Source organism: Dreissena polymorpha, chromosome 15, assembly GCF_020536995.1.
Source record: "Dreissena polymorpha isolate Duluth1 chromosome 15, UMN_Dpol_1.0, whole genome shotgun sequence".
NCBI lineage: Eukaryota > Metazoa > Mollusca > Bivalvia > Myida > Dreissenidae > Dreissena > Dreissena polymorpha.
Genome location: NC_068369.1, coordinates 35680414 through 35695556, shown reverse-complemented (window position 1 = coordinate 35695556; position 15143 = coordinate 35680414). Strand labels below are relative to the sequence as shown.

Here is a 15143-nt window from a genome sequence, read left to right as displayed (position 1 = left end):
TCACGCACTGTTCAAAACTGTGAACAAATGAGTTGCGCGCTGTGCAACTTTTTTGAAAACATGTGTCGAAAACTGTTCAAAATTGTGTCGCCCACAGATCAACATTGTGAAAAAATGAGTAGCAAACTTTTTTAAATTGTGAAAATTTGAGTCCCGAACTTCTTTAAATTGTGAAAATTTGAGTCGCAAATTTCTCAAATTAGGAAAACAAACACATATTCCCTTAATAAGCAAAAAAAGCCCCGAGTCCATAAAAAAAATATTTTAAGTTAAAAGAAAATCTTAATTATTTTTATACAAAGTGGAGTTTATACATTTTCATTTTGTATTAATAATATTGTGTCTATTAAAGTTGTAATTTGTTCAAGTTGTGCCATAAAAATGTTATTAAAACACTCTATTTTGAAATCTCCTGTTGGATTTGTTTTATTTTATTATAATATGAAATGTTTTTCTTTTAATGGCAGAAAGTTGCGACCACACATTCCATGGGTGATGATATCTACCAAAATTCTTGGCGGCACAGTTCTACCCTCGTCAGTTGCACTTGTCCGAGTTTTTCTCTGCCTCTCAACCAACTCGAGATATTCCCCCCCCCGAACTGCATCCCGGCACAGCTTCACATCAACCCATCTAATTAATTTGTCGGAAAGGTAATACTTTTTTGTCGACAAATTTATTTTTGAGAGTATTTATGTTATTGTTTTATCTGAACATGTTATAAATCTATATGTCACTATATTTATTAAGTTTCAATTTTAATACAAATTATATATCTGGATTTTTATTTTTAACCCTTTGCATGCTGGGAAATTTTTCGTCTGCTAAAATGTCGTCTGCTGAATTTGTAAAATAAGCATTTTCTTCATTTTTTTTCAAAGATTACTATCAGAATATCAAACATTTTGGATCCAGATGAGACGCCAAGTTTTGTGGCGTCTCATCTGGATCCAAACCGTTTGCAAAGGCCTTCAAAATTCGGTTCCAGCACTGAAAGGGTTAAAGCAGTTATGCAATGAATGTTTGATGATGTTTTATTTTCTAAAGGATTCTTTATTTTATTTTCAGGTTGACTACACAAATTTCCTGTTTGGTTGTGGAGATAGAATCATTTTTTGTAAAAGTTTGATTTCAGACACTTAAAAGTTGAAATTGTCATGTATTATTAGGCATGGCAGGCATTAGCAAAGCATCTCAATCAAGTATAAATTATTTTACTTTGTCAATGTTAATTCATTGAGTATGCTATTCACCTGTTTGCCTTGCTTTTTATAAGAATGACACAAAAAAGGAAAGCATTTGTAAAGTATAATTTATTTATTTTTATTTTTTTTATATAATCTTAGACGAGATGTTTAGTGAATATTTGTCATAAATTATTCTTTAACTTGATCAAATCTGTCATATTTTATTTAAAACGTGTTAAGTATATTTGTGTTACGTTTAAAATGTTTATCATTACTGTTTTAAATTGTGTTCATCTGCAGCCAATGAATGGTAGCGGTGCACATTTGTATTCATTTATATTTTTTCCATTGATTAATGCTCATTTAATTTATATTTCCCTATAGATATATACTTAATAAAGTGTTAGTTTTGTTTAAAAAAACAACTTATTGTTTATTAATGTTCTAACTTCTGAATAAAATATGAATCGCTGTTTCTTTCCATTTAAATCAAAGAAGCGACATACCACGCCTACAAAAAAGTAGTTCTCAGAATGGGCGGGGCTAAAACATGGAACGCTAAAAAAAATCATTGAGTAAACCAAATATGGGCGGAGTTTTAAAACGGATATTGATGGGCGGAGCTTAAAACTGTTATCAGATGGGTATCCGATAACACTTTAAAATATCATGTCAGCGTCTTAAACGTAAATGCGCTGTCGTGGCATAATAAATGGTCACATTTTATATTATATATCTGTGCCGGACTCGTTGTAGGAAGTTTTGGTTGCCAACACGGCCTAAACCCGGATAGCCGTACCGCATTTAATAAACACTTGTTGAGTTCAACAGTTCAGTGAAATTGGCGTTCCGGGTTCAAACCGCGTTCCCGGCAGCATGTGCGTTTGATTCGTAGTCACCATACCGGCAAGGTTGAGCGTCCTCCGAGTAGTCAAGCCCCCCCCCCCTCTCAACATAAGGGGCCACACTAAATCGTTCAATAACAACCAAATCTCTGAAAATTGCAGCTATACTCCCAACATTCGTCCATACTTGCTGGAATGCGTTGAGATATTTAAAAAAACAAAAACAAGTCCGAACGTTTATTATCTGAACACACCGTAGTCTGTGTGTTACAATATATTAGATATGTGCTATGAAAGCGCAATATCTCTATGCCAATGTATATTGATATCAAAGTAGAACAATAAATTATATATACACTTATTAAGCTAAGTTGTTCAGGTAATTGCTTGTCTCTGAAGGCATTAATATATATAATGCTTATACATTTATTTATATATTTCACGCTATTTTATCTTAATAAAATTGGTGGAAACTAAGTACTTACAATTACTTTTGTATTTTAGGATAGTTTTAGGATATTGCTAAGGTCGTTCATTTCAACCGTTCTTTGGGTGATGAGGTAGCCGGGCAATGGTTCCTACGCTAATCTGGACAAGAGCGGACATTGTGCATACGTTGTTTTGACAACCCGGACATTCGTTACAACGTAATGTTGACAACTCCAAAAATGGTTCATGCATTATTTTGACAGATAGGACATTCGTCCGGTATTCGGGTTACCAAACCCACAACGACACACATTGTATGAAGTTCACCAAGCAAAGAAATTGATAAAAGAGTTTAGGTCATTTATTTAGTACATAATCATACATTATAAATTGAACAATGACTTATTTATAACGTTATGTGATTCTTATTTCGTTTACCGCGAAAAAAATAGCCAAGAAAGAGTGTCTAATGATTGTAAAGGTTACGAAAAAATGATGTATTAGATTTTAAGTGGCTATTTTATTCATAAAGACCATACTATTAACAATGAAATATTATCAGGAATTCACTTCAAACGCATTCCCTCTAATTATAGACATATCAGTGTTTAATGTAATGTTATTTAACGTCAGTATCTCGGTCAACGATCACAGTTTACGCATATGAATTTGTTAAATGACTTGGGTCATACGGTTAGGATATCATGTAAACAGTTAACGTCATTAAATGCGCAAATGCCTGTTAAGGCGGATATGTCATAATTCAATTTCGCGTGCGTTTTATATGAACTGGTGAACAATATGATCTGTTCTGCGTTCTGTTCTTTGTTGTATTTGTGTTATCCGACTTAACCTTATTAAACGTGTATTACAATATTTAAAATTGGTTAAACGTGTTTTTCCCACATGCAAATAAAATGTCAATGACCAAGCGAATTACGCTTTAAAATGACATGACGTCATGAACATAGAATGACGTCACTTTGATAAACACAACTTGGGTTAATCAACATTATACAGCAAAATAAGGAAATGAGTATTTCGTTTGAAAGCATGACTCACTGGCATAATGTGCCACATTGTATTCAACTTCCAGAACATATATATTTCATCATTTGAGTGTACAAATCAGAAATTTATATTTTCCCATAATGCACGCTTGGACGCACTCAAAGTGTGCACGAGGAAATCGACTGTGCTTGACGTTTTTCCGTCATTCAGCTGTAAACAGTCGAACTGTAAAGCCTAATGTAGGGTTGTGTTTTTTTTGTATTTTAATTACTTGTACAGTGTGAATGAATGTTCGAACGTAATTAATTCAGGCATTGGTCAACTACGAGAAGAAAAACAAAATAGGCGGATAATATAAATGAGTATGAATGAAATGTGTGTCATGTCGATAACATACATTTTCTTGATAAGTATTTCTTGAATTATTATATTATTGTGATGTTTGTCATGTTTGATGCAGACAGTAAACTGCCCAGATGCTTTGTCAAATACAGAAAATGTACTGAACATTATTTAAGTATTGTTTGTTCATTTGCTATAAGAAATAAAATAGATTGTATTTTATTTGAGAATTGTATAGGGGAGAGACTATGGTACATAGTTGATATATCAGAGGTGAATGGAGTGGTATTTGAGGATTTCGTGTGGAAGTTCACGAATGCCAAAAATCCGGAAATCGTGTTAAAGTATTAATATTATATAACAAAACTCTTTTAAACAGTTAAACATGGTATAATGACGAATTTGAAAACAATGATTCATGATGATCATGCATTACGCATAATTAAGTAATTGAAAACATGTATTTCAAACAATATGCGTATTAAAACAAAACCCGAACTATTCTAGGCAATGGAAGACGGTTTCGTCGCAACACATTAAGAACACTTGTTCAGCAAGCAATATAATTACGCAAACACAAATAAAAATCAATCGTTTCTTCAAAAAAGGGCGCGTGAACAGTTTAAAGTATAATACATAATCAGCATCATTACCTAAAATGCCGTCGCGTTGTTTATATAGACGGGCTAAGAGCCATCAACAACAAAATATAACACAACGTATTTCAAAGAAAAAAACGAAAACAATCATACAGTTTTTCACCTGCATCATCTTCAGACATTCAAATATGTGACAACCTGTGAACACACGAGACAAATGAAATACGCGAAATGAATATTTAATGAGGCATAATGGGCGTGAACTGAGCCGTGGATAGTATGACCGGATGATACAGGTTTTTGAGTAGTCGTCGACGTTGGAGGCGGAAGTGTGGTGGTCTGGTACGGTGACGTCATGAGGAACCGATCGACCACGTGTATTATTGCGTTAATGGCTAAAATGTTTGGTTTGACGATCTTGGCTTCGATATCCTCCCATCTGAGATAAAACCCTGAAATTAGATAGCTTAAAATACATTTAATATCCAAGATGCGCACATAAAATCCGTACCAAAATAGGTTTGTCCGATTTCCATTTTTTAATTAATTAATTAAATTAATTTAAGTTTACAGATGAATTCTTTAGTTTCCAAATATATATTTTTTTACTATAAATATATTCTTAAAATAAAAAATAAAAAAACTTGCCAACGAATTTAAAATGATACAATAAATAAAGTAATTGTGGATGTATGTACTAAGTTTGTTCTTCCAAAATGGTGGATCTATGTAATGCCATACGACGATTAATTATCAAGGCCTCTGGTGAAAACGGAGACATGTTAAGTCTGAAACTATACTTTAAAATTTATACTATTGATACTTACGTCCGGTTAAACAAACACGGCTTTCCACTGACCGTACCATTACCTTTCCAGAAGTTTATTTATTTTTTGTGTGTAATTATGCATCTTGTCTAGTACATGTCTTATGTTACATTATTAGGAAATTGGTTCGTTGCCAAAAACAAACATAACTACATGTATAAATTAGGGTTCTCTCCAGCTATTTTGGCGAAAACGTTGTGCAACCTAATTCATGTATCATACGGAAAAAATAAAACTAATAATCAATTTATCAATAAAATCTTGTAAAATTCGAAATATAAACGCGTGCATACCATTAGGTTGTGTTAATGCTTCTATAATTAACTACGATACACATGGTCATAAATAAGCTGCATCTATTTTATCAATGTATGGCAATGCAAAGATCTATTAAATGCACCATGGATGAATGATGTCGTACACAAATGATCATGCAATCACAACGGATCCACCAACTGTCAGTTCTTGCATTCGCTGTGATATGGTCACTCACCGTAAGTTCTAGCTATTACTGTGATATGGTCACTCACCGTAAGTTCTAGCTATTACTGTGATATGGTCACTCACCGTAAGTTCTAGCTATTACTGTGATATGGTCACTCACCGTAAGTTCTAGCTATTACTGTGATATGGTCACTCACCGTCAGATCAAGCTACTACTGTGATATTGACACTCATCCTCAGTTTAAGCTATTACTGTGATATGGCCAATCACAATCAGTTCTAGCTATCACTGTTATATGGTCAATCAACGTCAGTTCTAGCTATCACTGTTATATGGTCAATCAACGTCAGTTCTAGCTATCACTGTGATATGGCCAATCGAAGTGAGTAGCTATCACTGTGATATGGTCAGTCACAGTCCGTTCTAGATATCAGTATGATATGGTCACTTACCGTCAGTTCTAGCTATCACTCTGATATAGTCACTCACCGTAAGTTCTAGCTATCACTGTGCTATGACCACACACGGTAAGATCTAAATATCACTGTGATATGGTCACTCCCCGTCAGTTTAAGTTATCACTGTGATATTGTCACTCCCATTCACTTCTAGCTATCACTGTGATATTTTCATTCGCCGTCAGTTCTAGCTATTACTGTGATATGGTCACTCACCGTCATTTCTAGCTATCACTGTGATATGGTCAGTCCCCGTCAATTCTAGCTATCACTCTGATATGGTCACTCCCCGTCAATTCTAGCTATCACTGTGATATGGTCACTCACCGTCATTTCCAGCTATCACTGTGATATGGTCACTTCCCCTCAGTTCTAGCTATCACTGAGATATAGTCACTAACCGTCAGTTCTAGCTAACACTGTGATATGGTCGCACACCGTTAGTTCTAACTATCACTGTGAAATGGTTAGTCACCGTCAGTTCTGTCATTTACTTTGATATGATCACTTACCGTCAGTTGTAGCTATCACAGTGATATGGTTCGTCAAAGTCAGTGCTAGCTATCACTGTGAAATAGTTACTCACCGTCAGTTCAAGCTATCACTGTGATATGTTCACTCACCGTCACTTCTAGCTATCACGGTGATATGGTTACTCACCGTCATCTCTATCTACCACTGTGATATGGTTACTCATCGTCAGTTCTAGCTATCACTCTGATATGGTCACTCACCGTCCGTTTTAGCTATCATAGTGATATGATCACTAACCGTCAGTTCTAGCTATTACTGTGATATGTCACAGTGATGAGTCACCGTCAGTTCTAGCTATCACTGTGATATAAAGACAACTGACCGTCAATTCTAGCTACCACTGTGATATGGTCAATCACCATCAGTTCTAGCATACACTATGATATGGCCACTCACCATCAGTTCTAGCTATCACTGTGATATGGTCAATCACCATCAGTTCTAGCTATTATTGTGATATGGTCACTCACCGTCAGTTCTAGCTATCGCTGTGATATGGTGAATCACCATCAGTCCTAGCTAAACATGTGATATGGTCAATCACCATCAGTTCTAGCTATCACTTTTCTTTGGTTAGTCACCGTCAGTTCTAGCATACACTGTGATATGGCCACTCACCGTCGGTTCTAGCTTTCACTGTGATATGGTCACTCACCGTCAGTGCAAGCTATCACTCTGATCTGGTCAATCCCCGTCAGTTTTAGATATCACTGTGATATGGTCAATCAGTTCAAGCTTTCACTGTGACTTGGTCAATCACCGTCAGTTCTAGCTATCACTTTGATATGGTCACTCACCGTCAGTGATAGAAATTACTATGATATGGCCACTCACCGTCATTTCTTGAATTCACTGTGATATGGACACTCACCGTTAGTTCTAGCTATCACTGTGATATGGAAACTTATCATCAGTTCTAGCTATCACTGTGACATGGTCACTAACAGTCAGTTCTAGCCTCACTGTGATATTGTCATTCACTTTCAGTTTTTGCTATCACTGTGAAATGGTCACTCACAGTCAGTTCTAGCTTTCACTGTGATATGGTCAGTCAACGTCTGTTCTAGCTATCACTCTGAAAAGTTCACTCACTGTCAGTTCTTGCTATCACTGTGATGTTCACTCAACGTCAGCTCTATCTATCACTGTGATATGGTCACTCAGAGTCAGTTCTAGCTATCACTGTGATATGGCCACTCGCCGTCAGTTCTAGCTATCACTTTGATATGGTCACTCGCCGTCAATTTTAGCTATCACTGTAATATGGTCACAGGCAGCTCTAGATATCACTGTGATATAGTCACTCACCGTCAGTTCTAGCTATCAATGTGATATAGTCACTTACCGTCAGTTCTAGCTATCACTTTGATATAGTCACTCACCGTCAGTTCTAGCTATCACTGTGATATTCCTGCTGCTTGCGTAAGCGCTGAAGGAGCCGTCGATGATGCTATCGTAATCGACCTTTTGGTTGGGGACGATATGGCGGCGAACGATCTAGTCAAACAATACAAAGAAAAATAAACAAATAAATTATGTGATTTTCATTTTTTTTCATTTAAAGGTTACGGTTGTCTAAAATGAAACACGATACAGTGAATCACACTGAAATAATGCGTTTGTTGTCAGTAATAAATTAAAGGTATCTAAACACATTTTAATTGTTATTATTGCTGTATTTAGTGAGTAAAATAATTTATTATTCGAACATGATTCCCGACGATAGCATTACGGCAAAGAACACCATCGTATTATTAAACAGAAAAATAAACATAAAAATAAGACGTCCAAATATTTAGCATAACCCACATATTATCCTTAATTCGATTTCAAAATGTAGTGTCAGGTCTTATGTCAGGTTAGGTTCTGTTTATAGTGTCAGATCATGTGCTAGGTCTATTGCCAGGTCAATAGCAAGGTCAAGTGTCCGGTCAAGTGTCAGGTCAAGTGTTAGGCATAGTGTTAGATTTAGTATCAAGTGAAGTCTAAGATCTAGTGTCCGGAGACGGACTTTCTTTTGGAGGGCGATGCAACTGGTGTTGACTAGGAAATGGGTCAAGGCCCAAAAATAAACATAAATATTTGCACGTGGAATGTGTGCGGGTTAAAGAAGTTTGTAAATAACTGTTCTGTTTTAAATGTCTTAACAAATTTCGATATTCTAGGTTTACTAGAGACGTGGGGAGATATTAGCGGACAGTTTAATGATTTATTAGAAGGATATTGTTGCTTTGATAATGTCAGAGTTAGGCAAAATAATGCTTTACGTAATAGTGGAGGTATTTCAGTTTTTGTAAAAAGTCACTTAACAAAAGATGGCTTAGTTACACGAATTTGTTCGGATTTTATTGATTGTGATGTACTTTATTTGAAAGTGAGCTGTTTCAATTGTCCATCTGATATTATTTTGTACATTGCATATGTCTCGCCAGAAGGGTCACCGATATACGAACACAGAGATGATACAAACGGAATTACTTATATCGACGAAAAGCTCTTATTGTTAAAAAATATATATCCCGATTGTATGTTATATCTTGCAGGTGATCTAAATGCTAGGACTAAAACTATGCTGGACTACATTCCTGCAGATAACATTGACTTTATCTTTAATTCAGAGGTAGACTACACTACAGATGATTTTGAGAAGCCGAGAAATAATAAGGATAATATTTATAATTCATTCGGGCATACTTTATTAGAACTCTGCTGTGCTCATGGAATTCATATACTCAATGGGCGTGTTACTGGTGACCCTGATGGTGAGTTTACATTCATTACACAAAATGGAGCGAGTTTAGTTGATTATCACATTATTTCAACTGATTTATTTCAATTTGTTACGAAGTTTAATATTTTATCCTTTGATGAATCTGACCATTTCCCTATATGCGCTACTATGATTTTTCATAGAAAAAATAGCAACAGGAATGTTGATTTACCTTCTTCCCGTAGCATTCAAAGTAACATCACTGATGATAATATTAAACTTGATAAATTTAAATGGAATGATACGCTTAGGGATAGATTTATTGAGACTTTTGTTAATATGTATAACTTATGCAAAGACAACATTTTTCATCAAATTACTGTAGATATGAACCAGGCTCTTCAAACAATAGTATCACTTTATAAAACTGCTGCAGAAAACATGAAAGTCCATAATAGAACCAAACAACGTAACGTTTATGAACGGCAAGATACACCATGGTGGGATAATGAATGTGATAATTTGAAATATTGTAAATATAAAGCTTTGAGAAAATTCCGGGTCACAAGCTCAAGGGGGGATTTGCAAATTTACATAAACGAAAAAAGAAATTTTAAAGAAATGTGTAAAAACAAGAAGGATATTTTCCAACACAATATGAGAAATAGGCTATGCCAAGCACGTAGTAATCCAAATTTATTTTGGCAAACAATTAAAAGTGCAAATTATAAAAAAGCTTCACATTGTAGTTATCAGCAACAAATCAAACAAAGTGATTGGTTAAATTATTTTAATCACTTATTATATCGAGAAAATATGCTCATGATTGCAACTTCTGAAGAAGCTGCATTACCTGAATATGATTTAGTTCTAAATAGTCCTTTCACACAAAAAGAAATAATGAGAAGTATTAATAAATTAAAAATGGGAAGGGCGCAGGGGTTTGATGGTATAGGGGCAGAGTTTTATAAAAACACGGCTAATGTTATATGTCCAGTATTTTGCTCTCTTTTTAATCATATTCTTAATACAGGTGTTTTTCCTGACATGTAGATCGAAAGCATTATTGTTCCCTTACACAAATGCGGTTCTAAACTGGAACCGACAAATTATAGAGGTATTTCTTTAATAAATGTAATGTATAAAATATTTGGAAATATTGTTAATTCACGATTGTGTACTTGGGCCGAAGAATTTGGCAAACTAGATGAGTCGCAATCAGGTTTTCGGAAAGGTTATTCTACAATTGATAACATATTCGTATTACAAAGCATGGTACAAAAATATATAACTAAGCCAGGAGGAAGGTTTTATGTATTATACGTTGATTTTCAAAGGGCTTATGATGGTATATTGCACCATAAACTATTTGACATAATGCAGAAAATAGGTTTAAAAGGAAAACTTTATAATGTCCTTGTCTCTATGTACTCTAATTTACGGAGTCGCGTGCGAGTCATAAATAACAATGTTACCACTGATTTTAGGTGTAACATTGGCACAAGACAAGGGGACGTAACTAGCACGATCAATTTTAATTTATTCATAAATGAGTTATCCCTTTACCTGCGTGACCAGGGTCATCAAGGAATTTTTATTACGGATGACATACCAAATATACAATGTATACTATTTGCCGATGATGTTGCGAGTTGCTCTGAAACGGCTATTGAACTACAGCGTCAATTAAATAGTATTTCTGATTTTTGTCGAATGAGTGGCATGACTGTTAATGAAAAGAAAACCGAAATAATTGTATTTAGAAATGGTGGCCCATTGCGGTCATATGAAAATTGGTTCTATAATGGAAAGCATGTAAATGTCACGTCAGTGTACAAGTACATGGGTCTACTGTTTACTCCTAAATTAAGTTGGTCCAAGGCTAAAGCTAAGTTGGCAATGCAAGCAAAAAAATCTATTAATGCCATAAAAAGTTACCAAGGCTATTTTGGAAAATTTGACATTCAAGAGTATTTTAAACTTTTTGATTCAATGGTTAAGCCGATCCTTTTATACGGGGCTGAAATTTGGGGTCATACCCTTTCTGAAAATATAGAACAAGTCCAGGCTCAATTTTGCAAAGATTTTATTGGTTTGAATAGGTCAACAAACAATTGCATGGCCCTAGGGGAGGTTGGTAGATTAGAATTATGTGTAGAATATCATTTCAAGTGTGTTAAATACTGGTGTAAACTTATTCATATGCCATTGCATAGATATCCAAAAAATTGTTATAATATGTTAAAACGCCAGGATGAAATCGGAAGGACAAATTGGGCTACTTCTGTAAAAAATCTGTTATTTAATTATGGATTTGGTTATGTCTGGGTGTATCAAGATGTTGGCAATGTTGATGTATTTTTACAACTGTTTAAAGATCGCCTTATTTGTTGTAACACGCAAAAATGGTCAGGGAGTTTATTCGACTCGTCTAGATGTGAAACATATAGAATGTATAAATCATTGCTTGAACCAGAAAAATATCTTTCGCTTAAAATACCATTCTTTTATAGAAAAGCATTTGCAAAGTTCAGATGTTCCAACCACAAGTTTCTTATTGAAACTGGACGACATCTTGGTATAGAGCATGGTCTTCGATATTGTATACATTGTCTAAATGTAGAAAACACACGTGTCATTGAAAACGAATTTCATGTATTTTTTTATTGTTCTAAATTTCACGAAGAACGTAACATTCACCTTTGTTCTTGGTATACAGGAAACAGAGAAGAAATAGATTTTATTAATCTGATGAAAACAAAAAATGATCTGTCATTGAAGAAAATTGTATTATTTATATATATGTTAATGCGAAAAGTTTAAACATAAAACTATTCACAACTCATGCATGTTAAATATGACATGTCTGTATATTGTATTTTGGGCCGGTGGCCTTTATTTACAAAATAAATTGTCTTGTCTTGTCTTGTGTTGTCAGATCTATATTGCAGTTCAATGTAAAGTCTTGTGTCAGTTACAGAGACAAGCTCAGTGTCAGGTCTAGTTTCAGGTCTACATTTAAGTTCAGTGTCAAGTCTAGTGTAAGGCCTAGAGTCAGGTCTAGTGTCAGGTCTAGATTCAAGTTCAATGTCAGCTCTTGTGTCAAATCCCGATTTAAGTTCAGTGTCAAGTCTAGTGGCAGGTCTAGTGTCAGGTCTAGAGTCAAGTTCAGTGTCAGGTCTAGTGTCAGGTCTAGAGTAAAGTCTAGTGTCATGCCTAGAGTCAGGTCTAGTGTCAGATCTAGATTCAAGTTCAGTGTCAGGTCTAGTGCCAGTTCTAGATTTAAGTTAAGTGTCAGGTCTAGTGTCAGGTCTAGAGTAAAGTCTAGTGTCATGCCTAGAGTCAGGTCTAGTGTCAAGTTCAGTGTAAAGTCTTGTGTCAGGTCTAGTGTCAAGTTCAGTGTCAGATCTAGTGTGAGGTCTAGTGTCAGGTCTAGTGTCAAGTTCGTTTCATGTCTAGTGTCAGGTCTAGTGTCAAGTTAGTGTCATGTCTTGTGTCAGGTTTACAGTCAAGTTCAGTGTCAGATCTATGGTCAGGTCTAGTGACAGGTCTAGTGTCAAGTTCAGTTTTAAGACTAGAGTCAGGTTATGTCCGATCTAGTGTCAGATCATGTCAGATCTAGTTTTAGGTAAGGTTATGTCTAGTTTCATGTTCGATTGGGAATAAGTTAAGTATCGGCAAGTAAACGCGTCTATGTCTATTAATGCTTATACCAACTAAGTTTTATTCGTAGCGAAGCATAAGGGCGCTGTGAACTCAAAGATTATATTACGCTTAGATGGTAAGATAATACCATATACGAGCCATTTATGATCAACAGAATCCAACAGGATCTCATCTGTAATCATTTAACAAGTGTTTTATTTTATTAATACCTTTATCGTACTTTAATACTTGGTGACGGTTACAGCAATTATTCATCTGAAATTGTTTCTGAAATTTTCATTTTTACAATATGAGCTCTTTTTCTTCCCTTTGTGGGGATCGCAGATTGTCTGAAGCTACGCTGGCCGCATACGGCATAAGACCCATTCTCGCGTGACGCGCCTTGTATTGCGATACACTCTAACCGCAACGTTTCTTTTACCATATTAGGAAAAGTTATCGTGAAAAACCCTGAAATCGGGAAAATTCGCATCGTGAAATCTTCGGTTTGGGAATTATGGGTCCACTTAATTGCTTGGTACTTAATGACAAAAATCCATCTAAATAATATATTACATCATCTTGTTGCTGAAATGTTCAATTTCAGTGCTCATTGTATTTGTTTACTTGCAGATATTGTTCTTCTGGAACAACATTGACGTATTTTTTCTTCCTTTTGGGGGGAATTTTTCGGTATTTGTGAATTTTGCAAATTGTCCTCAGTGAACACGCCTATTACGGGTACGTTATAAAGAAGGAAAACAATCGCTGTACCGCCTTCTTCGCTTCCTTAGTGAGGTTCGTGTTTATGTACTCCAGGTCCAGCCTACTGAGATGCTGGGGGTCCAGCGAGGAGTCCGACGGCACGAACACCGTGTACATGGTCTTCAATGACGTCAGATCGATACCGGAGTCGCTCGGTATAAGCTTCAGCAGCTGATCGCTTCCAAGACTGTAATACAAATAATAATGAGCTTAAATTTCGCAAAACGGGGCTTAATGCATGCGCTTAAAACATCGTCCCAAATAAGCTTTTATAGTCATTATCAGGGACGACACATTTCGCTTATATGGTATTTTTGTTTTGCATTAAAAGAAGTCTCTTCAGAGCAAAATCCAGTTCACCAAATGCATGTGCGTGAAAAATGGTCCCAAATTAGCTTGTGCAGTCCGCATGGGCTTATCAGGGAGAAAACTTTCCGCTTGTATGGTATTTTTCGTTCAAAGTCTATTTTAGCGAGAATCAAGTTTAGGCGGAAAGTGTCGTCCCTGCCGTTCGCACGGCTAAATATGGGATGACAATTTACGCACTTTAATCCCCGCTTTTCCAGAGCCGGGCGCAGACACAAAAACATGATATTATTTTATAATGATAGTAACGATGATGCTACAAAATGTCATCCAAATGCATGAAACTTATAAATAGATTCGATACGTTATATTATGGATGCGGATGGTGTTAATGGGGGTTGTTATTATTATAATTAGTATAATAAGTTGTAAAAGTATTATCTAATCTCCCTGACGAATATTATATTTCAGCTGATAATAGTGATGTTTGTCATGGTAGAGCTAATTGTTTGACGACGATGACGATGGTGACGATAATGTCAACAATGCTTTAGTTAAATGCAGGAAAGATCTCTAGCTGAATATTGTTGTCAATACCTTATATCCGGTTGATGCGTCAACTCAAAGTGAGCGTCATTCAGCGGGAAGTTCAGGAAGCCGTCGATGACGTAGATGATGCCGTTACTGCACGCGATGCCGTCACGCACCAGGTCGAAAGACCGTCTGAGATTCGTGTAGCCAATATCAACCGAAGTAACTTCTGTGAAATCGTGTGCATAGTGTACGTTATTTATGATATAATAATGCAATATAAACCACGTTCTTCGTGAAGAAAATATCTACCGCAGTAATTTCTGCGAATTTTTTTTTTAAACCACATTATACAACATACTCATAACCTTTATTGACTTAATAACCACACTAAGTGTTTATGTTCTTTATATTTCATGAAGTAAAAACAAGCAATAGTTTTATAACGACGAAACAAAAAAAAATCGTAAAAGTTAAAAACTATGTTTTATATCAAATTCTTGGGTCTA

At 35.5% G+C, this 15143-nt stretch overlaps 1 protein-coding gene across 7 annotated transcripts in view; it reads right to left on the bottom strand.

The window, feature by feature from the left end:
• Positions 1 to 4421: 4421 nt before the first annotated feature.
• Positions 4422 to 15143, bottom strand: part of LOC127860706 (fasciclin-1-like) — an 84222-nt gene continuing 73500 nt past the window's right edge. For all 7 annotated transcript variants that reach the window (XM_052398965.1, XM_052398963.1, XM_052398964.1 and 4 more), the window contains exons 20-23: positions 14701 to 14863; positions 13807 to 13984; positions 8060 to 8174; positions 4422 to 4865 (exon numbers count right to left, since the gene is read on the bottom strand). In XM_052398965.1, coding sequence (XP_052254925.1) covers positions 4588 to 4865; positions 8060 to 8174; positions 13807 to 13984; positions 14701 to 14863 — 734 coding nt within the window. In that variant the 3' untranslated portion in view covers positions 4422 to 4587. The remainder of the gene's footprint in view (positions 4866 to 8059; positions 8175 to 13806; positions 13985 to 14700; positions 14864 to 15143) is intronic.